Raw genomic sequence first — 26,778 nt, 5'->3', positions numbered from 1 at the left:
TTATAACTGCCTGGTACTCAGCACTCTATTGTCTCTCTAATCACTCTGACATCAATGCAAATCTAATTGAAAATGTAATCAAACACTTAATGAGAGCCCATGAGCTCATGTTGCGCAACATTTCTATTGGCTATGTAATTGTGTGAGAAAACAGAGTGATGGCCTTTATTACAAAGAGGAGGATCCCATCAGTTTTCTATAGGCTAGGCCTACTATATTTATTTCCCAACTTTCCTAATATTAAGCAGATTGCTTCTCTTTACAACAGGAGTATAGCCTACCTGGCTGGCATAATAAACCACAGGGAAAAGTGTCCTCCGTTCGCTATTTAAGTGCATAGATGACATGTATTTTCCCCGTGTTATGGGATTTTTATGAATAAATTACTAAAATATGTATACATTTGACTTAGATGTTACTGTATGAATGAAACTTATTATACTCATAATGCTGAATGTAATATGTTCCTTGTTAGAAAGAATGGGTTTATCTTCAGACAGGCTTGAATGATGTCTCTACCCAGGGAGGGGAAAGACCTTGGGTTGGTTGCAGATAGTTTAACAGGTGGCAGACAGTAATGAGAACTGTACTGTACTGCCATTGTATCCGAGAGGAGGATGGACATTAAAACCTATGACATCATCTTTATTATATAACCTGATGTAAATTATACTATGATCGGTACTCTCGAGAATAAACGCTATTGATTGATTGATTTTGAGACTGGTCTCTGTCCATTTAATGCTGATAAGTATCTTACAAATTCTTATGTAGGGGCAGAGTGTTTTAATTTAATTGGTTGATAAACATATAGGAATTAAATTCCTTTAACACCCCGCTGCCCCTGTTTCGATACAGGTGCATGATAATGGTCCATTCTAAATAAATAAAAAAATGTCACATATTATTTAGTATATGTAAAGAAGATTAAATCAAGAATAGTCTGATTGGTGACAATATTAGCCTATCACTTGTGAATGACACCCAGCACAATAAATAATAACTTTTTAAAAACTCATTTTCGAATCATAGTTGCACACCTCATGTAGCCTCGCCCAGGGGCCTATATGTTTTGATAAGGTTTGTTTCACAACTAAACTGGTCAAATAACTTTTAAAATGAATCACATTAATCCGCTTTACAAGGAGTGTAGAGCCTAACTGGCATACATAAGCAGCGTGTGAGTTTCAAGTTTGGGGAAGATCATTTTCACTATTAAAATGCACCTTTATAATAAAAGCATTACATGCATAATTGCATTTGCGGTCACTTTTGATAATGGTGTTTTCTGCTAATGGAACATTTGGCTTATAGCCTACTACCATGTGTGCACATTGCTGCGCTTATAATGTGAAGAAATAGCATCATAGTTTATCAACATTTTAAGCTAAACATTCTGATCCGTTACGTCAGCCACATTGTGTAAAAAAAGTGCTTGGAATATTTATTTCTCTCACAGAATAGGTCAACTTTTGTACTATGGGGGATAGTAGATGACATAGGCTAATGCTTTTGTACTATGGGGGATAGTAGATGACATAGGCTAATGCTTTTGTACTATGGGGGATAGTAGATGACATAGGCTAATGCTTTTGTACTATGGGGGATAGTAGATTGCCATAGGCTAATGCTTTTGTACTATGGGGGATAGTAGATTGCCATAGACTAATGCTTTTGTACTATGGGGGATAGTAGATTGCCATAGGCTAATGCTTTTGTACTATGGGGGATAGTAGATTGCCATAGGCTAATGCTTTTGTACTATGGGGGATAGTAGATGACATAGGCTAATGCTTTTGTACTATGGGGGATAGTAGATTGCCATAGGCTAATGCTTTTGTACTATGGGGGATAGTAGATTGCCATAGGCTAATGCTTTTGTACTATGGGGGATAGTAGATTGCCATAGGCTAATGCTTTTGTACTATGGGGGATAGTAGATTGCCATAGGCTAATGCTTTTGTACTATGGGGGATAGTAGATTGCCATAGGCTAATGCTTTTGTACTATGGGGGATAGTAGATTGCCATAGGCTAATGCTTTTGTACTATGGGGGATAGTAGATTGCCATAGGCTAATGCTTTTGTACTATGGGGGATAGTAGATTGCCATAGGCTAATGCTTTTGTACTATGGGGGATAGTAGATTGCCATAGGCTAATGCTTTTGTACTATGGGGGATAGTAGATGACATAGGCTAATGCTTTTGTACTATGGGGGATAGTAGATTGCCATAGGCTAATGCTTTTGTACTATGGGGGATAGTAGATTGCCATAGGCTAATGCTTTTGTACTATGGGGGATAGTAGATTGCCATAGGCTAATGCTTTTGTACTATGGGGGATAGTAGATTGCCATAGGCTAATGCTTTTGTACTATGGGGGATAGTAGATGACATAAGCTAATGCTTTTGCTGTTCGTTAGGCCAACTCATCTTGTCGGCTGCCGAAAATAAATGTGGACAGTTCTTCCAATATCTCAATATGCACCTCGGAACTGGATCAGGACGTACGCGGTTGCGTCCTCGATGTGTCTGTCTACACTTTCTATAGGGGGCATTCCGGCCAAACAAAGGGGATGCCGCCGGGAAATTGTAGGCATTATCAAGTGCTTGTCAACTTGTTACTGACTGACTGATGTAGTGTGTACAGCCTGCGCAAAAAACTAAGCAGAGCTCATACCTTTTTTCAAATCATCATTAGAGTCGCACCAATGTATTAGAATGTATTAAAAATCAAAACTTATAGCCCAACGTTTGTAGAACAACTAAAGTTACATTAATAACTCTAAAATAACCATATAGGAGTATACCCATTTCTGTGTTAACACCTAAATAACCATATAGGAGTATACCCATTTCTGTGTTAACACCTAAATAACCATATAGGAGTATACCCATTTCTGTGTTAACACCTAAATAACCATATAGGAGTACCCATTTCTTTGTTAACACCTAAATAACCATATAGGAGAACCCATTTCTTTGTTAACACCTAAATAACCATATAGGAGAACCCATTTCTGTGTTAACACCTAAATAACCATATAGGAGTACCCATTTCTGTGTTAACACCTAAATAACCATATAGGAGTACCCATTTCTTTGTTAACACCTAAATAACCATATAGGAGAACCCATTTCTGTGTTAACACCTAAATAACCATATAGGAGAACCCATTTCTGTGTTAACACCTAAATAACCATATAGGAGTACCCATTTCTGTGTTAACACCTAAATAACCATATAGGAGTACCCATTTCTGTGTTAACACCTAAACAACCATATAGGAGTACCCATTTCTGTGTTAACACCTAAATAACCATATAGGAGAACCCATTTCTGTGTTAACACCTAAATAACCATATAGGAGAACCCATTTCTGTGTTAACACCTAAATAACCATATAGGAGTACCCATTTCTGTGTTAACACCTAAATAACCATATAGGAGAACCCATTTCTGTGTTAACACCTAAATAACCATATAGGAGAACCCATTTCTGTGTTAACACCTAAATAACCATATAGGAGAACCCATTTCTGTGTTAACACCTAAATAACCATATAGGAGAACCCATTTCTGTGTTAACACCTAAATAACCATATAGGAGAACCCATTTCTGTGTTAACACCTAAATAACCATATAGGAGTACCCATTTCTGTGTTAACACCTAAATAACCATATAGGAGAACCCATTTCTGTGTTAACACCTAAATAACCATATAGGAGAACCCATTTCTGTGTTAACACCTAAATAACCATATAGGAGTACCCATTTCTGTGTTAACACCTAAATAACCATATAGGAGTACCCATTTCTTTGTTAACACCTAAATAACCATATAGGAGAACCCATTTCTGTGTTAACACCTAAATAACCATATAGGAGTACCCATTTCTTTGTTAACACCTAAATAACCATATAGGAGAACCCATTTCTGTGTTAACACCTAAATAACCATATAGGAGTACCCATTTCTGTGTTAACACCTAAACAACCATATAGGAGTACCCATTTCTGTGTTAACACCTAAATAACCATATAGGAGAACCCATTTCTGTGTTAACACCTAAATAACCATATAGGAGAACCCATTTCTGTGTTAACACCTAAATAACCATATAGGAGTACCCATTTCTGTGTTAACACCTAAATAACCATATAGGAGAACCCATTTCTGTGTTAACACCTAAATAACCATATAGGAGAACCCATTTCTGTGTTAACACCTAAATAACCATATAGGAGAACCCATTTCTGTGTTAACACCTAAATAACCATATAGGAGTACCCATTTCTGTGTTAACACCTAAATAACCATATAGGAGTACCCATTTCTGTGTTAACACCTAAATAACCATATAGGAGTACCCATTTCTGTGTTAACACCTAAATAACCATATAGGAGTACCCATTTCTGTGTTAACACCTAAATAACCATATAGGAGAACCCATTTCTGTGTTAACACCTAAATAACCATATAGGAGAACCCATTTCTGTGTTAACACCTAAACACAGAATAGCCTCATGTGCATAACTCCCTCAAATCGTTTGGAGAAATTTTCTAACTATTTTATTCAGCTTTGTTCATTTGTATTCTTCACACAATAAAATAATGACACTGAATTCTAAGCAAATGTTGTCTGCTAAATGAACTAGTGTAGCCCACAGCCATTTGACATAGTCAGATCAGGAGCTAACATAAGGACAACTCAGAGTATGCTATTCTGTTCTTCTGAAATAGACTACATTTTCTTCATATCATGTTTCTTTAGACCTGTCTAAAATAAATCATGTATTTAATGTGATGGTGTAGGCTATATTACATGTATTTAATGTGATGGTGTAGGCTAGATTACATGGATTTAATGTGATGGTGTAGGCTAGATTACATGGATTTAATGTGATGGTGTAGGCTAGATTACATGGATTTAATGTGATGGTGTAGGCTAGATTACATGGATTTAATGTGATGGTGTAGGCTAGATTACATGGATTTAATGTGATGGTGTAGGCTATATTACATGGATTTAATGTGATGGTGTAGGCTATATTACATGGATTTAATGTGATGGTGTAGGCTATATTACATGGATTTAATGTGATGGTGTAGGCTATATTACATGGATTTAATGTGATGGTGTAGGCTAGATTACATGGATTTAATGTGATGGTGTAGGCTATATTACATGGATTTAATGTGATGGTGTAGGCTATATTACATGGATTTAATGTGATGGTGTAGGCTATATTACATGGATTTAATGTGATGGTGTAGGCTATATTACATGGATTTAATGTGATGGTGTAGGCTATATTACATGGATTTAATGTGATGGTGTAGGCTAGATTACATGTATTTATTAGACTTTTTAAAATGTAGATTTTCCAAAGCTCAGCATCAGTGGTTTGTGTTGAAGCCAAAAGATGCTAACTGTGTTTATGTTAATTAACGGTCAATTACCGTGAGACCAACAGTTATCTGGTTGACAATCACCGGCTGATAAACGTCGTGACCGCCACAGCCCTAGAGGGGACCCTATACATTTGCCAGCTTTTTAAAGTTAAAATCTAGAAGTGTCTCCATCTGTCTACTTTCAGAAAAGAGGAGAAAACCGACTCAGAAATCCGAGTCGACGTGCTAGGAGTCGAGTAATCAATTATTTTTTGGAGTCGACTCTCCACCACTTCGTCGTTTCAGTTAACAGTTGGAAAAATGGCAGAGAAAGGCAAGCGACAGCAGTGAAGTCCTGTATCGCTAAACTTTGAGAAGTTAAATGAGAAGGAAATGCAAATTTTGTAAAGTGGAATTGAGGTAGAGTAATGGTAGTACTGGCGCACCATGAGACCCAACCTGTTGCTGGCAGCAGTGCAGCTGCATTGTGAATCCACATGGAATTTTCTAAATTGTTCTTATTGTTTTAATGGAAGCCAATTAAAAAAAGTGGCAGTTTAAACATAAAGATGTTTTTTCTCCATTTGTCACATCCCTACTATGTTTGTTTGTGTGTGCGTCCGTATGTGTGCGCGTGCCCGGTTATCAGACTCTAGTCCACTGTGTGTTGATAAGGCCTGTTAGGGTATTGACATATTGACTTCCTGCTGACTCAATCACAGACCAATCAGATATAAGTTTGTTTGATTGACACTAGCCAAATTGGCTGTTAGAGATAAAGTCTCTATGACAAAATGAGTGTGTGTGAGATAACGTGACATGGTCCCAAAGATGAAAAGATTCCAGCAGCTGTCATAGGTATTTTTGATCACTTTTGAGTTAAAACCTCGTACTTGAAGTTTACCTGAAAACTATAGTCAGCGGGGCTTTAAAGACCAATTTGGTTGCATATGCGACTAAAATATTTTGCTGTGTGACCACAGGTTATATTTTGGGAGCATTGTGTCGTGGGCCATTCTAAAACGACTTGTGCGTCGTTAACCACTTGTTCACACTTTGTTCAGTCATGTTACCTCATTGGCTAGCTAGCTAACAACCTGGTAACTTGACCAGTATTATCCATCAGTGGAGGCTGGTGGGAGGAGCTATAGGAGAATGGACTCGTTGTAATGGCTGGAATGGAATAGATGGAACGGTATCAAACACATCAAGCATATGGAAAGCACATGTTTGACTCTGTTCCATTCATTCCATTCCAGCCATTACAATGAGCCCATCCTCCTATAGCTCCGCCCACCAGCCTCCACTGATATCCAAATCAAATCAAATTTTATTTGTCACATACACATGGTTAGCAGATGTTAATGCGAGTGTAGCGAAATGCTTGTGCTTCTAGTTCCGACAATGCAGTAATAACCAACGAGTAATCTAACCTAACAATTTCACAACAGCTACCTTATACACACAAGTGTAAAGGGATAAAGAATATGTACATAAAGATATATGAATGAGTGATGGTACAGAACGGCATAGGCAAGATGCAGTAGATGGTATCGAGTACAGTACATACATGTGAGATGAGTAATGAAGTGTTGGGGGCGCAGAAAGAAAGGAAAAGGGATAGCGTCTTCAGGAGATCAATAACCATAGCAATTAATGAATTAATTAATGACAGATCTCTTGCATGTAGTCAACGCACAACGTTTTTTAAAGCGACAGTGTACAATTTTCAATGTAATATATCTCAATAGGACAATGGTGCTTTTACACAATGTAAAAACCTAATATTACACTAATGACTGTCATTTCAATGACAGGTATTCATATCAACATTTTAGCTTTTATAATAAACGCATGTCTTTGAAGTGTTACATGTTAGTTTCTAGGGCACAACATGTGCTTCAAAAGAAACTAGAATTCATACAGGCCCAATATAGGCTCAATCAACTGGAAAAATATTTTCTGGTGCACCTAAATTTAATGTGGTGCTCCTAACATTTTTAAGTTGGGAGCACCAGTGCTACCAATTCATTTCTTTACAATGTAGAGCCCTGATAGTAGGCCTTCGTGTTTTGGGAAAGTGTTATATTCAACAACAACAAGAGAAGACACACAATAGTATTATTTACCTGAAGAGCAGGTGTTTGACTTTGAACTGTGTCTCTATGACCCCGGTGGTCCTCAGTCTGACCCTCAGGACATCCGTTTCCGTGGGAACGTAGTCTGGAGAGATGATACGACCCCTGTTCTCAAAGAAACTACAGGAGGAGGATGAGAAAGACAAAGATTATTTGATCTAAACATTGTATATCTGAAAAGGTAACAATTTCAAAAGCTAGAGAAAGAGAGAGAGAGACAGACAGAGAGACATACAGTATGCCGGTCAGGCTGTGCTTAATTTAAGTCGGATCCTGGCACCTCTCCATCTTGGACTGTTTGATTCCGGTACCTCTCGAGGCATGAAAAATGATTGTTTAAAAATTATAATAAAAAGCAATCAAAGTTCATTCGAGTTGCCTCTTCGATTAATTCTCCTGCCCCCACAAAAAAACGTAATGTGAAAAAGTAGATTTTCAGCCCGGGCCTAATATTTCTAAGAGTTGATTCGGGCTGGGCCTGATAGTTGATTCGGGCTGGGCCGGGTTTATGGTTTGTGCAACATTGTAACCCATGTTTGAGACCAACGCGTGGCCGTGGCTGTGTGAGAAGCGCGTGTGTTCTCTCTCTCTGCTCTGATAGACGTGAGCCTGCAACTCACATTGTGTGAGGCCTGGACTATTATGGGTTCAAGACAAGGTCGATTTTTATTGATTTTTGATTCTCAGTTTGTCAGTGTCAAAGGTGCCTGCCATTTCAATTATTTGCGTGGTGTTAAAAAAATTATAATAAAATGATTCTACCAAAGTCTACAGTCATGTAAAATGACGTATAACTGCATGAAATGCGTTTATAAAAAGCAAGACTTTTCCCGGCCCCTCGGCTACTAAACATGTTCCCAGTGTGTGAAGCTTCTCTAAGTGCCTCTACTCTACGGCTCTATGCTGCTACGCAAATGTGATGATATGCATGAAGGATTTATTACAAAAGGGATTTTTTCCCTCATGCGTTCTGGTACCCTAAGAACTCCCCAGCTCACCCCCCTCTCATGCTCACTTTTTGTTCCGTCACCTCCCGATTTACAAACGAAGCACTGCTGTCAGGTGTGGAATGCAGTAATAAACTAACCCCCAGGAGATGCTACCATACTAATCTCCAAACTGAATATTCATACTAGTGGATTAATGGGTTTTAGCTTTACATAATACTGGTACTCTGAGGCTATGGTTTATCTAACAGATGGATTATACTGGTGTGTGTGTGTGTGTGAGTAAGTGTGTGTGTGTCAGATGGTTGCAGGGTGTGTTACAGCCCAAGTAGCTGATAGGGAATGACTGGGCTAGAATGTCACCATCACTTTGATGCGGCAAAGCTTCCATTCTGTGTGTGTGTGTGTGTGTGTGTGTGTGTGTGTGTGTGTGTGTGTGTGTGTGTGTGTGTGTGTGTGTGTGTGTGTGTGTGTGTGTGTGTGTGTGTGTGTCTGCAAGCATTTGTGTATGTGTGTCTGCGTGACTTTGTGTATGTGTGTCTGCGTGACTTTGTGCGAGGTGGATTTCCCAGGCTGTGGTGTCCGGCTGGTGCTCAGTGGGTCTCCAGGGGACCTGTCGCTGTAGATAAAGCCAGAGCAGAGGCCTCATGCTGGGGGAGACGAGGAGAGATGACAGCCTCCTGCTGGGCTGGTTGGTTCAACCTTCTCTCTGTTCATTTTCCCCTCTTTCTCCCTCTCTACTTCAGACTCACCTCCGTCACATAGATGTGTCCATAATGACCACCTCTTCTCTCTTAATAGGTCTTTTCTCCTTCGTCTCGCTCTCAGGGTGATCATGGTTGATTCTTTGTGACAGTGTGTGTGGATTGTCAGTGACACACACCACAAGGCTAATCACAGGACAGCAGGCCTCCACACACAGATAATTAGACCCCTGGATCTCTCTTTAACATACGCTGATTCAACCACAGTCAAGTGTGTGAGAGTAGGAGAGAGACAGAGCGACCGAGACACAGACAGAGAGAGAGAGAGACAAAGACAGAGAGAGAGAGAGACACAGACAGAGACAGAAATAGAGGAAGAGAGAAAGAGTGTGAAAATATAGGTGAGTTGTACAGGTGTTCAGTGCAGGTGTGTCAGGTCAGTACTCACCCCGGCAGTGTGTTTTAACAGGTAAGACGTGTGTCAGGTCAGTACTCACCCCGGCAGTGTGTTTTAACAGGTAAGACGTGTGTCAGGTCAGTACTCACCCTGGCAGTGTGTTTTAACAGGTAAGACGTGTGTCAGGTCAGTACTCACCCTGGCAGTGTGTTTTAACAGGTAAGACGTGTGTCAGGTCAGTACTCACCCCGGCAGTGTGTTTTAACAGGTAAGACGTGTGTCAGGTCAGTACTCACCCCGGCAGTGTGTTTTAACAGGTAAGACGTGTGTCAGGTCAGTACTCACCCCGGCAGTGTGTTTTAACAGGTAAGACGTGTGTCAGGTCAGTACTCACCCTGGCAGTGTGTTTTAACAGGTAAGACGTGTGTCAGGTCAGTACTCACCCCGGCAGTGTGTTTTAACAGGTAAGACGTGTGTCAGGTCAGTACTCACCCCGGCAGTGTGTTTTAACAGGTAAGACGTGTGTCAGGTCAGTACTCACCCCGGCAGTGTGTTTTAACAGGTAAGACGTGTGTCAGGTCAGTACTCACCCTGGCAGTGTGTTTTAACAGGTAAGACGTGTGTCAGGTCTCCAGGTAAGACATATTAGTTTACTCACTACAGGGCAGAGTCGTTGAGTTCAAACTCGTAACCCCGGGTTGCGGCCTCTCGGACCCCCTGGTCAGCCCACAGACAGGAAATGGCGTGGCCAATGAAAGGAAACAGCACCTGATCCTCATCAAAACACCTCCCACAGGACAACACAGAGTGGGCGTGCACCTGGGGGGGGGGAACAACGAGGGTATCATGTACATACATACAGCTTACGTGATACAGTACTGAGTGGGCGTGCACCTGGGGGAGGGGGGGTGAGAACAACGAGGGTATCATGTACATACATACAGCTTACATGATACAGTACTGAGCGGACATGAAGCGACACACACTGCAGACCCCAAACTCTCTCACACAGCACGAATAACAAGGACAGGCTTTCAGCAGAGACGAGTGACCTCGGCCATAAAGACAGAACTCATCACAGTTTCACAGCTCTAGTTATGAGCCGTCAGACTCAGTGTGGGCGGTGATGCTTTGAGCTCTGTTACCTTTGGCAATAAAGTTATTCAAATTGAAAGGAACCTGACGATAACACCTCCCACCCAATCTCTCACGCACACACACCTTCTCCCGATCATACCCCTGTACCATGTCATTACAAAGCAATTACACTACAACTCATCCACTTAACTGGCTATTATTGATGCCCGTTTGAACTATGACATTCTAACACAAAATAGAACGAGAGAGAGTGTGTTTGTGCATGTGTTTCTGTGTCCATATCTCCGTGTGTATGTGTGTGCGAGTATCTGTGTCTGGCTGTGTGTGTGTGTGTGTGTGTGTGTGTGTGTGTGTGTGTGTGTGTGTGTGTGTGTGTGTGTGTGTGTGTGTGTGTGCACAGGGAATGTCCTGAGCTGCCAGCAGACTAATGGGTCAGGGCTGAGTAAACATGGAGAGCAGCAGCAGCCAATCAGAGCACTGGAACCCGTGCTCTGATGTGTCAGACACAGCTGTCTGCATGCTGCCCTCTAGTGTCAGTCTGGACAAATCACACACAGACACACTAAAGCCATCAAGTGAAGTAGTGTTTCTATGAGGTGGAGGCTAAGAGAGCAAGAGAGAGAAGCAGACAGAGAAAGTAAGTCATATGGACAGACGGACAGACAGAGATACAGTGAGAGAGTCAGTGAGAGCAATAGACAAGAGCGAGACGGACAGACAGACAGAGAGCCAGTGAGAGAGTCAGTGAGAGCAATAGACAAGAGCGAGACGGACAGACAGACACTCCATCTCCCTCTAACCTTGTTCTTGCTGTTCGTCAGGTTGATCCGGAGAACGCCCATCCCGTGGAGGACAAACTTCATAGAGGTCAGAAGATTGTCCAGCACCGCCGGCTGTACGGGGTCAACAGGGCAGGGGTCAAAATAAGCAACCAGTTACCATGGCAACGGTGTTCACACCACACAGGAAAAGTACATATGGAATGCATCTGAAAACCCTGTGTATTACACTACTTTAGTCAAATTAGTGCACTATGGGTAACGGTGCCATTTCAGACAACTGTAGCCTATATAACCAAAAAGATCAGACATGAATTACATGGCAACAGTGACAACACCAGACAGAAAGCCTTTATATAACCTCTTCAGATAAAAAAGAGTGTTCATTCAAATTAGACTCCAGGCTAAAGAGGAGACATCAGACCTGTTAAGAGGAGATATCAGACCTGTTAAGAGGAGATATCAGACCTGTTAAGAGGAGATATCAGACCTGTTAAGAGGAGATATCAGACCTGTTAAGAGGAGATATCAGACCTGTTAAGAGGAGATATCAGACCTGTTAAGAGGAGATATCAGACCTGTGTGAAGACTCCAGGCTAAAGAGGAGATATCAGACCTGTGAAGACTGATGTCTGAACTGAAGATGACCAACACAAAACCAAAAACTCAACTAGATCCAAGGTTGGGTTCAATTCCATTTAAAATTCCAGTCAATTCAGGAAGTACACTGACATTCTAATGCCAAATCTCCTCAATGCTTTTTAATGAGGAACATTTGGAATTTGGTTTACTTTCTGAATGAACTGGAATTGAAATGGAATTGACCCCAACCCTGACTGTAACTAAACACAAAACTCAATACCAACTGAACTCAAAACTCAACTGTTTGAATCTGAGTGACTCAATGGGATTAGGGGGATCTATGATAGTCTCTAACCCCCCTCCCTCTCTTTCCCCCCTCTCCCTCTCTTTCCCCCCTCTCCCTCCCTCCCTCTCTTTCTCCCCTGCCAGAAAGAGATAAGCATTACATTCCATCCCGATGTTATCAGTCTAGACTTCCTTTCTTCCTCTCTGTCAGAACGACTGTCTATCTTTTCTGAAGTGTATTGGAGGTGTTTCTCAGTGGGGCGTACCTACAGTGTGATAAGAGATACTGTAACCAACGATGAGAGTGGTGACACATAACTTCAGTATCAGTAAAGTGTTAAGCCGGGCCGGGCTGAGGACAGTCAGCTGTCAGGGAGTAATGATTCTTTATTAACACACATTCTCCAATATTCATCTTTGCTGACACCTGTATATTGATTTGTGTCAGAAAAATAAGCAGCTCAGAGAGAGAGAGAGACTCTCATCCCTTCTCTCCTACCCATCTCACTCTTTTCTTCGCACACTCGAGGATGTAAGGGAAGACAGAAAGAAAATAAGGGAGGGAGGGATAAAATATGCTTTTCTAAAGTATGAGAAGAGGCTCCAAATCAGACTTTAAATCTCCTCCGTACCTTTCCCTGGTCCTAACAAGCAGCATGTGGCTAGGCTTAGTGACCTCTAACCCCAGCCTGCTGCTGTCCCACTGGCACCATGCTCTAAATTCTCACCTCAAAGAAAGGGCATCTGTACCTATACATTACTCACTGTCTGTGTTGGTCAAGACCTCCCCCCTGTACCCTCATTGTCTGTGTTGGTCAAGACCTCCCCCCTGTACCCTCACTATCTGTGTTGGTCAAGATCTCCCCCCCTGTACCCTCACGGTCGGTGTTGGTCAAGATCTCCCCCCCTGTACCCTCACGGTCGGTGTTGGTCAAGACCCCCCCCCCCCCCCCCCTTCAAAAGTGTCAGTGTGCAGGCCAAAAAAGGTCCCTTTACACAGTGATGAGATCTGTCCTGATGAGATCTGTCCTGATGTATTCAGATTATAAATACCCACACCCCACCTGATGGTCAGATCCTTCCTCTACCCTCCCGTCTCCCCGTTCAAAACAAACACATTCCTGGCCTTGTTTCCCGGCCGCTTTATTTGAAGTGTGTGAAGTCAGATCAGACGTACCAGAGCTTCCCAGAACAGTTGGGGAAAAGCATTTTTTTTTTTTTTTTTTTTAAATACATCTCCCCCTCCATCCCACTTTCTCTCTCTCCCCCTCCCCATTTTTCTCCCCTGCACCCTCCTGTTTCTCTACCTCTTTTTTCCCGCTGTACCCTCCTCTTCAAAGAAAGATTCTCCATTGACTAGAAACTTAGCCTCCTCTGTTAGTAGACTAACGGACACAGACTCTCTCTCCCCCTCCCCCCAGGTGTTTGTAAAGCAATCTGATCTCAATATCTGAGGGCTACGTCCCCCCGTTGTATAGTCTGTGTGTGTGTAGGAAGGGGGATACAATTACAGATACCCACATTCACCTCTGCAGCTATTGTCTGCTATGCTGTCAGCATAGCTAATGCTCCAGTCACTACTCAACCCGAGGCGAGATACGGGAACACACACACCACACAGACAGAGAGAGTAAGGAGGGTGAGCCAGAGAAAAGGAGGTAGAGAAACAGAAGGAGAGGGGGAAAAGGAGGTAGAGAAACAGAAGGAGAGGGGGAAAAGGAGGTAGAGAAACAGAAGGAGAGAGGGAAGAGGGCAAAAGGAGGTAGAGAAACAGAAGGAGAGAGGGAAAAGGAGGTAGAGAAACAGAAGGAGAGAGGGAAGAGGGCAAAAGGAGGTAGAGAAACAGAAGGAGAGGGGGAAAAGGAGGTAGAGAAACAGAAGGAGAGGGGGAAAAGGAGGTAGAGAAACAGAAGGAGAGAGGGAAGAGGGCAAAAGGAGGTAGAGAAACAGAAGGAGAGAGGGAAAAGGAGGTAGAGAAACAGAAGGAGAGAGGGAAGAGGGCAAAAGGAGGTAGAGAAACAGAAGGAGAGGGGGAAGAGGGGAAAAGGAGGTAGAGAAACAGAAGGAGAGAGGGAAGAGGGGAAAAGGAGGTAGAGAAACAGAAGGAGAGGGGGAAGAGGGCAAAAGGAGGTAGAGAAACAGAAGGAGAGGGGGAAGAGGGCAAAAGGAGGTAGAGAAACAGAAGGAGAGGGGAAGAGGGCAAAAGTGAGAGAACAATGAAGACTGAGGGAGGGAAAAAAAGCAACACATCAGAAAAGACTGAGGGCCTCAGTTTCCATCCCAAATGGCACCCTACTCCCTACATAGTGCACTATTTCTGACCAGAGCCCATAGTGCACTATAGAGGGAATAGGGAGCCATTGGGACGCAGCCTCAGTCTTCACCACTCCTACAGCAGCCTCAGGTCTAGACAGGTTTTAAGGACTAATCCCAAGGTAGTGTGTGTGTGAGAGATTTTCCACCAAACCCCTCATTCAACCACACCTTACTTAGCAGGTCAATAGGATGTATGTACGGCAGTTGTGTGTACATTGTTGATTGGGGCGGTATGAGAGAAAACGTACCCAGGGCGTTATCAGACAGGATCATGTACAACTAAAAGTGAATCGGTACACAGGTATAATAATGGTCCCAAAGGACGACGTCTGGAACACAAACTGGACGTTGTTCAGCTGTACATTCATATTGTATGGATGAGCGGGTTCAAAGTGCCAGGAAAACAACCCTCCTACCCTGTGATCACGAAGGACACAGACATACAACACCACCTACTAACCTGCCGAGGGACTTGGAGGGACACATTGCAGAGGTGTCATAACGGTTGTCCAACTTCCTTTCTTTTTAGGGCTGGGGGTATGTTTGTATTGTTGTGGAAGCTAGAGGTTACTATGTACTGCCTGGAAGTGAGGTTTCAACATTCTCTTCTTGATATCGTCCACTATTGTTCTATCCAACATACACCTTTCTATCTTTCTCAAACACAAAAGAAGAACAAAAATGTTTCACGCTCTTAGTGTTTCTGGACAATGTTACAAAAACAATATGTGGAATGTAGCTGAACTGGCTGAGATCTGGCGTTCAATCATTAACTACTGCAGTGTTGTGTTAAAGCTGAGAGCTTTTCTGCTCAACGGAATTCTCTACACTGTTCTACAATTGGACACAGTTCAAGAATCTTCAGTGTTCTAGAATCGTCAACACTGTTATAGAATTTTCAACACTGTTCTAGAATCCTCAGACAATAAAATGACATGCCCAGAGTTCTGAGTGCCCCCCTCCTTGTTGACATAGCTGGTGGAATGGGAGAAAAATCTCTCTCTGCTGAATAAAACCACTCCACAGCCCCAGGCCTGGGATCTGAGGCAAATAAAGGAGGGATGAGACAGAGGAAGGGCCTTCTTTATGTCTCTCCATCTCAAATCAAATAACATTTTATTGGTTGCGTACACATATTTTGCAGATGTTAATTGAGGTGCAGCGAAAAGCTTATTTTTCTAGCTCCAACAGTGCAGTAATACCTAACAATACACAACTATACACACTAATCCAAAAAAATGTAATCAAGGAATTAAGAAATTTCAGAACGAGCAATGTCAGAGTCCGGAATATAAAAATACACTGAGTGTACAAAACATTAGGAACACCTTCCTAATATTGAGTTGCACCACCTTTTGCCCTCATCGGGGCATGGACTACAAGGTGTTGAAAGCGTTCCACAGGGATGCTGGCCCATGTTGACTCCAATGCTTCCCACTGTTGTGTCAAGTTGGCTGGATATCCTTTGAGTGGTGGACCATTCTTGATACACATTGGAAACTGTTGAGCATGAAAAACCCAGCAGCATTGCAATTCTTGACATACTCAAACCGGTGCGCCTGGCACCTACTACCATACCCTGTTCAAAGGCACTTAAATATGTTGTCTTGCCCATTCACCCTCTGAATGACACAAATACACAATCCATGTCTCAAGGCTTAAAAATCATTTTTTAATCTGTCTCCTCCCCTTCATCTACACTGATTGAAGTGGATTTAACAGGTGACACTAATAAGGGATCACAGCTTTCATCTGGATTCACCTGGTCAGTCTATGTCATGGAAAGAGCAAGTGTTCCTAATGTTTTGTACACTCGGTGTATATGATAGAAACGGTGTGTACAGCAGTAGTTATATATGGATGAGCCTTGACTAGAGTACAGTATATACAGGATGTAAACATTATTAAAGTGACCAGTGTTCAATGACTATGTACATAGGGCGGCAGTCTCTAAGGTGCAGGGTAGAGTAACCGGGTGGTAGCCGGATAGTAACAGTGACTAAGTTCAGGGCAGGGTACTGGGCGGAGGTCGGTTAGTGGTGACTATTTAACAGTCTGATGGCCTGGAGATAGAAGCTGTTTATCAGTCTCTTGGACCCAGCTTTGATGCACCTGTACGGTCTCCTCTTTCTAGATGGTAGCGGGGTGAACAGGTTGTGGCTCGTGTGGCTGAGATCCTTGATGATCTTCTTGGCCTTGCTGTGCCACCGGGTGCTGTAGACCAGGGTCTCCCAAACTGGGTCCCCACCCCTCCCCCTAAGTGCATGTTTTAGTTTTTGCCCTACCACTACACAGCTGATTCAAATAACCATCTCATCATCAAGCTTTGATTATTTGAATCAGCTGTGTAGCACTAGGGCAAAAACTAAAATTTGCACTTAGGGGGGGCCCCAGGACCAAGTTTGGGAAACCCTGCTGTAGATGTCCGTGAGGGCAGGCAGTGTGCCCCCGGTGATGCGTTGACCACACCACCCGCTGGAGAGCCCTGCGGTTGCAGACGGTGCAATTGTCGTACCAGGCGATGATACAGCCCGACCGAATGCTCTCAATGGTGCATCTGATGATACAGCCCGACAGAATGCTCTCAATGGTGCATCTGATGATACAGCCCGACAGAATGCTCTCAATGGTGCATCGACAGAATGCTCTCAATGGTGCATCTGATGATACAGCCCGACAGAATGCTCTCAATGGTGCATCTGATGATACAGCCCGACAGAATGCTCTCAATGGTGCATCTGTAGAAGTTCGTAGGGGGGGTCTTAGGGGCCAAGCCGAATTTCTTCAGCCTCACTGTTGCGCCTTCTTCATCACACTATCTGTTTGGATGGACCATTTCAGGTTGTCAGTGATGTGCACGCCGAGGTAACTTGGAACATTTCCACCATCTCCACTGGAGTTCAAGATAGCACCAACAGACATGTTCCTAGCTCCTAGCCAACTTTGCAGTATTGTTTTTTGTGGTATTTCTTACATTAATTCCTCAGAAGGTTTCTTGTATTATTCCCTACTGCATTACCACCCACCACTTCCGAGTATATTACTCACTAATGTTCAGTCCCTGGACAATAAGTAGACGAGCTCAGGGCGAGGATCTCATTCGAGACATCAAGGACTATAACTTACTCTGTTTCACAGAATCATGGCTCTCTCCGGGTATAGTGTCCCCGTCCATACAGCCAGCGGGGTTCTCCGTACATCACAGACAGAAAGAAAGAACTCTCCGCCCAAAATAAAGGGGGAGGTGTATGTTTCACGATTAACTACTCATGGTGTGATTAAGGTAACGTACAGGAAATCAAGTCATTTTGTTCTCCCAATTTGGAATACCTCTCCATCAAATGCCGGCCGCATTACCTCCTGAGAGAATTCTCTTTGGTCATCGTCACGGCCGTGTATTTTCCCCCTCAAGCAGACACTGCGACGGCTTTCAAGAAAATACACTAGATTTTAAACTGGAAACCGCATATTCTGAGGCCGCATTTATTTACGGAAGTTTAAATCAACATCCCCTGCGCTATTCGCTCATTGAGAACTCTGACCATTGCTGCTCCCCCTTCCGGGACAGCTACAAGGCCCTCGGCAAATCAGATCATGCCTACATTCTGTTCCTCCCCTCCTATAGGCAGAAACTTAAACAGGAAGTACCCGTGATAAGGCATGTCTAACATTGGTCTGACCAATCAGAACCTATTCTTCAAGATTGTTTTGGTCATGTGGACAGCGATATGTTCCGTGTTGCCTCTGAGAATAGCATCGACGTATTAACTAACTCAGTGACTGAGTTCATCGGGGAAGTGCATAGATGATGCTGTTCCCACTGTGACGATTAGAGTTTATCCAACCGTGGATAGATGGCAGCATCCACACAAAACTGAGAGCGCCAACCACCACATTTAGTGGTGCCAGGGGAATAACCTCTCCCTCAAAGTCAACAAAACGCAGCAGCTGATAGTAGACTTCAGGAGACAGCAGAGAGAGCACGCCCCCATCCACATCGGTCTGTCTTGTCACAGTGCTACAACACAAGCCAACGGTGGGACAGAGAAAGGGGTGCGTCCCAAATGGCACCCTATTTCCTATATAGCCCTATGGGCTCTGGTCTAAAGTAGTGCACTATATAGGGAATAGGGTGCCATTTGGGATTCTTCCTGCTACAGAATGTGGTTCATCAAAGAGTCTCTACCAGTCTGCAGCAGGCCTAGAGCAGAGATCAACTGTACAGGGCATGGTCAGGACAGGGGAAGGCGGGGTGAGTGTGTGTGTGTGTGTGTGTGTGTGTGTGTGTGTGTGTGTGTGTGTGTGTGTGTGTGTGTGTGTGTGTGTGTGTACGTAAGAGAGATACACCCTGCTGTCTCTGTTTTCGTTGGTTCAGGGAAGGGCATAGATAGGGCAGTGAGGCAGCGTGTGATTTATTCCTCTGGAAGAGAGAGTGTTCATGTTATCATGGTGTTCATGTTACCATTGTGTTCATGTTATCATGGTGTTCATGTTACCATTGTGTTCATGTTATCATGGTGTTCATGTTACCATTGTGTTCATGTTATCATGGTGTTCATGTTACCATTGTGTTCATGATACCAAATGTGTCTCTTTAGATGAAAGGGGGACTGATGGGGCAGTGATGGTGGAGTGAGTCTTGGATAATCTGACTTTTATGAGAAAGAGGAGGGAAAGGCCATAACCTTCACATATCACCACCCAGGACCTTCATCTGGCATATCAGAGTCTATCCGGTGTGTGTTCCGGTGTAACATGACAGCAGACAGCTGCCAAGGACCGATTCAGAGCAAGAATACTCCCCAAGTCTAGAAAATAATATTTGCACACACACAGACGTGTATGACGCACTAATAACTCAAACCAAATTCCTCTCAGAATTGAACATTCTTGCTGCTGCACACCTGTTAGCAAACTGGTAGCCATCAAAGCGCTCACCCTTTAAAAATAGGTCTTTCCTCTCAACACTTGTTCATTATGTTACTACATTATAGAGAAGTCAGAGAGAGGGAAGGAGAGGAGAGAGAGTGGGAGAGAGGGAAGGAGAGGAGAGAGAGTGGGAGGGAGGGAGGGAAGGAGAGAGGGAAGGAGAGAGTGGAAGGGAGGGAAGGAGAGAGTGGGAGGGAGGGAAGGAGAGAGTGGGAGGGAGGGAGGGGAGGAGTGAGAGAGGGGAGGAGTGAGAGAGGGGAGGAGTGAGAGAGGGGAGGAGTGAGAGAGGGGAGGAGTGAGAGAGGGGAGGAGTGAGAGAGGGGAGGAGTGAGAGGGGGCAATGAAGAAAGGAGTAAAACTCTAAGTGAGAAGGAGAATAAAGAAGGATGGAAGAAAGGGAAAGTTGGTGGGGAGAGAGAGTAGGTGGTTCACCCAGTCAGTGAGGGAGTGTGTCTCAGTATTGTCCACATTCCTCTAGTTAACCCCAGACCGTAGGACAAACACACAGGAAGAGTTTATGCAGAGGTGTGTCCCCAGAAGACAACAGGGCCCACATATAGGATGCCTCCCAAATAGCAGCCTATTCCCTATTCTCCTTAGAAGAATGGACAGAATCAAACCACTGCATTCCTGTATGGGTTTACCTCTTAAACACACACATCATGTCTCCTATCTCTTCATTTCACCCCTCTACAACCCATATCACTTAACCCCCTTCTCTCAGTTTCTCTCAGTCTCCATCACTTCCTCTTTTAGCGCTATGCCCTCACTCAGCTTTTCTCCCCCTCTCTCTCTGACACCCCCCCCCCACCCACCCACCCACTTATTCCACTTCTTATCAGATGAGTGATATGATCATCTATCTATCTCACTTGGCCAGTTCCATTATAGTGAGTAACAACCAGCACCTGGTCTGTGTAGATAGGACAACTGAGACGTCCATACAATGACTGTCACGCAATTTGATCAGGCTTCTACTGTATTTAGATTACCTGTGGGGCTCTGTGTGTGTGTGTGTGTGTGTGTGTGTGTGTGTGTGTGTGTGTGTGTGTGTGAGTCCACACCTTGAAGCTGGTCAGCTCTTGCCTGGTAAAGCCATGGCTGTGGATGATCTTCATCTGTTTGACCAGCGTACTCTTCCCACTCTCTGCTGCTCCTGAATCAGATGGAGAGAGAGACATGAGAAAATAACACTTGAAATGTCTTTCTTTTTTGAAACCTTGAGTGTAATATTTACTGTTAAATTCAAATAGTTTTTTTGTTCATGTTGTTTTGTGTCTTGTCACTTTTGTTTATTTCACTTGCTTTGGCAATGTAAACATGTTTCACATGCCAATAAACCCCCTTGAATTGACTTTAGAGTATTACATTGTATTACAACGAGTTCAAGGACAATGGCTTTATCTTGTAGCCTGGGTCCCAGATCAGTTTGTGCTGTGATTGAACAATGACCATAGATAGGAGACTTGACAAGACGGCATAAAACATCTTAAGTGTTTCCCTTATTAAGGAATCATTTACCTAAGAGAATTGTTTAAGGGTGTTGTATAGAGCCCCTCAGACATTTCCTTAGGTGAGGCATCATTTAAGGGTTTTACGGTAGTTTGAAGACATGTACAACAGAAAGAGTCTCTGGTTACCATGGAAATGCCATGATTCACTGACAAGTCTTGGTTAAATAAAGGTTAAAAAATATAATTCAAAGACATCGAAATCAACCATTTATCGGATCATCAAGAACTTCAAGGAGAGCGGTTCAATTGTGGTAAAGAAGGCTTCAGGGCGCCCAAGAAAGTCCAGCAAGCGCCAGGACCGTCTCCTAAAGTTGATTCAGCTGCGGGATCGGGGCACCACCAGTACAGAGCTTGCTCAGGAATGGCAGCAGGCAGGTGTGAGTGCATCTGCACGTACAGTGAGGCGAAGACTTTTGGAGGATGGCCTGGTGTCAAGAAGGGCAGCAAAGAAGCCACTTCTCTCCAGGAAAAACATCAGGGACAGACTGATATTCTGCAAAAGGTACAGGGATTGGACTGCTGAGGACTGGGGTAAAGTCATTTTCTCTGATGAATCCCCTTTCCGATTGTTTGGGGCATCCGGAAAAAAGCTTGTCCGGAGAAGACAAGGTGAGCGCTACCATCAGTCCTGTGTCATGCCAACAGTAAAGCATCCTGAGACCATTCATGTGTGGGGTTGCTTCTCAGCCAAGGGAGTGGCCTCACTCACAATTTTGCCTAAGAACACTGCCATGAATAAAGAATGGTACCAATACATCCTCCGAGAGCAACTTCTCCCAACCATCCAGGAACAGTTTGGTGACGATCAATGCATTTTCCAGCATGATGGAGCACCTTGCCATAAGGCAAAAGTGATAAATAAGTGGCTCAGGGGACAAAACATCGATATTTTGGGTCCATGGCCAGGAAACTCCCCAGACCGTAATCCCATTGAGAACTTGTGGTCAATCCTCAAGAGGCAGGTGGACAAACAAAAACCCACAAATTCTGACAAACTCCAAGCATTGATTATGCAAGAATGGGCTGCCATCAGTCAGGATGTGGCCCAGAAGTTAATTGACAGCATGCCAGGGCGGATTGACACTTATGAAATGCTTGTAATTATACTTCAGTATTCCATAGTAACATCTGACAAAATATCTAAAGACACTGAAGCAGCAAACTTTGTGAAAATTAATATTTGTGTCATTCTCAAAACTTTTGGCCACGACTGTACTTTGCATGACATTAGTTGTTGGTCATTTTTGCCTGTTAAACTATCTGGTTAGCTACATTATTACGAGTCACATATAGCTAGCTTATAGTTATGAAGTAAAACGTTTGCTTTGTGTATATCTTGTTTGGTCTCTATTGTCATTGTCCTGGCTGGAGGAAGGGTCAGTGAATGGGTAAGTCCATAGTCAAGTCAATAGCTAGACACGAATAAATGTTAGCTAGCTAGCTGCCCATTAAACATTTACATCTACCTTGCATAACATTAGTTTTAGGCCATTTTTGCCTGTTTAGCTAGCTGGCTAGCTAGATTACTATGGCTCACATATCTAGCTGATAATTATGAAGTAAAACATTTGCTTTGTGGTGCAGTGTGAGATAACACAGTAGGGGGAGTGCGAGTAATGCTTAAATGTTATGTTTAATGATTTCTCCACACACTCGTCCCCACAGGAACGTACTCAAGAGAACATCCTTGGAGAATGCACTCAGAGCATGAGTGTGGAGCAAGGTAGTATGCATATAACACCACATGTTTGATAGCATTCCACTTATTCCGCTTCAGCCATTACCACGTCCTCCCGAATGAATGTGCCACCAACCTCCTGTGGTACAGAGTATGTAGCCAGCTAGCTGTGTAGCCATTGATTGTGCACCTTCCCTTGTTCAGCTACCTAGCTAGCTGGTGGAAGTTTTTAGTTTGAAACCAGGGCAGAGGAAAGCAACATTCACTTCCACAAGTGCTGTTTACATTGACATCCATACTGAATGCTGTTTACATTGACATCCATACTGAATGCTGTTTACATTGACATCCATACTGAGTGCTGTTTACATTGACATCCATACTGAGTGCTGTTTACATTGACATCCATACTGAGTGCTGTTTACATTGACATCCATACTGAGTGCTGTTTACATTGACATCCATACTGAATGCTGTTTACATTGACATCCATACTGAATGCTGTTTACATTGACATCCATACTGAATGCTGTTTACATTGACATCCATACTGAATGCTGTTTACATTGACATCCATACTGAGTACTGTTTACATTGATATCCATACTGAGTACTGTTTACATTGATATCCATACTGAGTGCTGTTTACATTGACATCCATACTGAGTGCTGTTTACATTGACATCCATACTGAATGCTGTTTACATTGACATCCATACTGAATGCTGTTTACATTGACATCCATACTGAATGCTGTTTACATTGATATCCATACTGAGTGCTGTTTACATTGATATCCATACTGAGTGCTGTTTACATTGATATCCATACTGAATGCTGTTTACATTGATATCCATACTGAGTGCTATTTACATTGATATCCATACTGAGTGCTATTTACATTGATATCCATACTGAGTGCTGTTTACATTGATATCCATACTGAGTGCTGTTTACATTGATATCCATACTGAGTGCTGTTTACATTGATATCCATACTGAGTGCTGTCTACATTGATATCCATACTGAATGCTGTTTACATTGATATCCATACTGAGTGCTGTTTACATTGATATCCATACTGAATGCTGTTTACATTGATATCCATACTGAATGCTGTTTACATTGACATCCATACTGAATGCTGTTTACATTGATATCCATACTGAGTGCTGTTTACATTGATATCCATACTGAGTGCTGTTTACATTGATATCCATACTGAGTGCTGTTTACATTGATATCCATACTGAATGCTGTTTACATTGATATCCATACTGAGTGCTGTTTACATTGATATCCATACTGAGTTCTGTTTACATTGATATCCATACTGAGTGCTATTTACATTGATATCCATAATGAATGCTGTTTACATTGATATCCATACTGAGTGCTGTTTACATTGATATCCATACTGAGTGCTGTTTACATTGATATCCATACTGAGTGCTGTTTACATTGATATCCATACTGAATGCTGTTTACATTGATATCCATACTGAATGCTGTTTACATTGATATCCATACTGAATGCTGTTTACATTGATATCCATACTGAGTGCTGTTTACATTGATATCCATACTGAGTGCTGTTTACATTGATATCCATACTGAGTGCTGTTTACATTGATATCCATACTGAGTGCTGTTTACATTGACATCCATACTGAATGCTGTTTACATTGATATCCATACTGAGTGCTGTTTACATTGATATCCATACTGAATGCTGTTTACATTGATATCCATACTGAGTGCTGTTTACATTGATATCCATACTGAGTGCTGTTTACATTGATATCCATACTGAGTGCTGTTTACATTGATATCCATACTGAGTGCTGTTTACATTGACATCCATACTGAATGCTGTTTACATTGATATCCATACTGAGTGCTGTTTACATTGATATCCATACTGAATGAAGCACTTAAGGGACCTCAAGGGCAACTAACTTCACTTACTTTAAGGGGGAAATTTGCCTTAAAATGTTTTGTGCAAAACAAATTCATGGAAAAGATAAGGGGAAAAGCTACTTAAGATGTTTTATGCAACCGGGCCCAGCGTATTTATCTTGTTCTGGTTAATCTCAACACAAACCACATTGGCCTCTATCTGCACTGTGATTCAGTCACTGTGACTGACCAGGAAGAATGTTAGACCATTGTGTGGAAACGCCTGCCCTGCACCCTTTAAACTCCTCACTGTGTTTCTGTTAAACCAATCATTTGATCTAGTATGGGTCTTTTTAGCTCTTTGCTGTTGTTCCAACATCCTCGTTTGAGCTAGAAGTGTGTGGGGCTTTTCAGTTAATGAATGAACATAGGCTAAACTTGCAAAGGTGTTGTGCAGGCCTAGTGACCAGAGAACACTCGGCTGCACAACACAGCACATCAAAATACTCTTCTGCCGAAGGGGATATATTGTCCACTATCTATTATTACTACCACCACAGAGAGAGAGTAGTGACATTTGAAATGTGTCTATTCCATTGAAACTTTCGACTGTAATGTTTACTGTTCATTTTTGTTTATCTATTTCACTTGCTTTGGCAATGTAAACATATGTTCCCATGTCAATAAAGCCTTTTGAATTGAATGTAATTGAGAGAAAGAGAGACTTACCGAGCATTAGTATCTTGACCACGTTCATCTCCCTCTTGGCGTATTCATACAGGTCCCTGTCTATCTTCGCGCTCTGAAGCTTCGCCTTCTTCCCCTCCTCCGTTAGGTCTTGTTCTGAACTGAGACACTGTCCCATCTCGCCTTGCTCATCTCCTCGTTCACCGGACACGCACGAGCTAGAATAATACCGGGGAAGGGGGATCCACTTTAGGGATCAGTCACCGTGGGTTGACGGTGATAGTTGACTCGAACATGGTTATCCAATTGGGTTTTGATGATCGCTTTTTCCTCTTGATGTGTCACATTTTGGGGTGGTTTTCTATGCCAAATGTCTGCAACAATATGGCCAAATGTTCTGTCCTATTCCTTTTTATGATAAAATTAATATAAACGAAGAAAAAAGTAATTGAATAGGTTAGAAGTTATTCAATCAGTTCGCATAGGAAGCGCATGTCCATCCGTTGTTACGTGATGCGGAATCGCTCGCAATATACACAATCGAAAAAGGTGAAAACGTTTACCTACTCACTAGCCCAAAAAGTGTCTCGTTACCCAACCAACCACCAAATCAGCAAGGCTATTGTGAATACTTCCTTGTCGTGTTAGACTCGAGAGACAAACAACATTTTCAAAAAATAGACTACCTTCAAATGGCCAATGAGACTGTGGGCGCCGCTATAGTAGCCTACAGAACCCGAACTCCCGGAAAGTTTCCCCACCTAGTTGATTTAGGACGGGAGATCCCTCCCACGCAGCCTGGTCTCATAGACTCCCACGGTATTGCAGCATTGGAAAAGTTTCAGATATCCCGTGGAAGTGACGTTTCGGGAGGAGAAATTGACGCCTGAGTGAGTGCTGCCATTTCCACTGTATCCACAAGGTGCGTTACTATGAAACTAACAAACATAATAATCACTGTTTTGAATGTCAGTGCTTTCGCGCTCACCAACGCCTCAAATCCTGCCAAACGCGTGGGTCAAGGATTAGTTTCCCTTTGTGTTCCTAATGAGGCGAACGTTTTACCGTTTTTTCATTCAAGAGACTCGAGCTGTGTCCTCATTTCGACAGCTCAGCGTAATCTGTGACCACACAGCCACAACCACCGGTCTAGTTTACCGGTTTTCCGCGCGACATGCTGACCTAAACGGTTGTTAATCAGTTGGGTATGGGGTGGTGTGATTTGATTTGAGTGGATGTAGACGTGTAGTTGACCCCGTCAGCACTTTCGTGAAAAGCCACAGACCGCTTTCTTTTTCAAAAACTCTCTCTAAATAGTTTAGTTTAAAGCCCCCATGCAGTCGTTTAAAGTGTATTTTAAAATCATCACTTGTATGGCCAATAAATCCCTTTATTTTTTTTATGAAAATCCAATATCTTTTAATC

General features: G+C 42.7%; 1 protein-coding gene across 1 annotated transcript in view; it reads right to left on the bottom strand.

Annotated features, from left to right (window-relative positions):
• Positions 1-26,552, bottom strand: part of gnav1 (guanine nucleotide binding protein (G protein) alpha v1) — a 38,228-nt gene extending 11,676 nt beyond the window's left edge. The window contains exons 1-5 of the mRNA XM_071389740.1: positions 25,396-26,552; positions 20,639-20,730; positions 11,484-11,576; positions 10,244-10,404; positions 7,529-7,657 (exon numbers count right to left, since the gene is read on the bottom strand). Of these exons, the coding sequence (XP_071245841.1) occupies positions 7,529-7,657; positions 10,244-10,404; positions 11,484-11,576; positions 20,639-20,730; positions 25,396-25,531 (611 nt within the window). The 5' untranslated portion in view covers positions 25,532-26,552. The remainder of the gene's footprint in view (positions 1-7,528; positions 7,658-10,243; positions 10,405-11,483; positions 11,577-20,638; positions 20,731-25,395) is intronic.
• Positions 26,553-26,778: the final 226 nt, after the last annotated feature.

The sequence above is a fragment of the Salvelinus alpinus genome, chromosome 2 (genome assembly GCF_045679555.1).
Source record: "Salvelinus alpinus chromosome 2, SLU_Salpinus.1, whole genome shotgun sequence".
NCBI lineage: Eukaryota > Metazoa > Chordata > Actinopteri > Salmoniformes > Salmonidae > Salvelinus > Salvelinus alpinus.
Note: the sequence above shows the minus strand (reverse complement) of the source record. Positions and strands in the feature narration are given on the sequence as shown.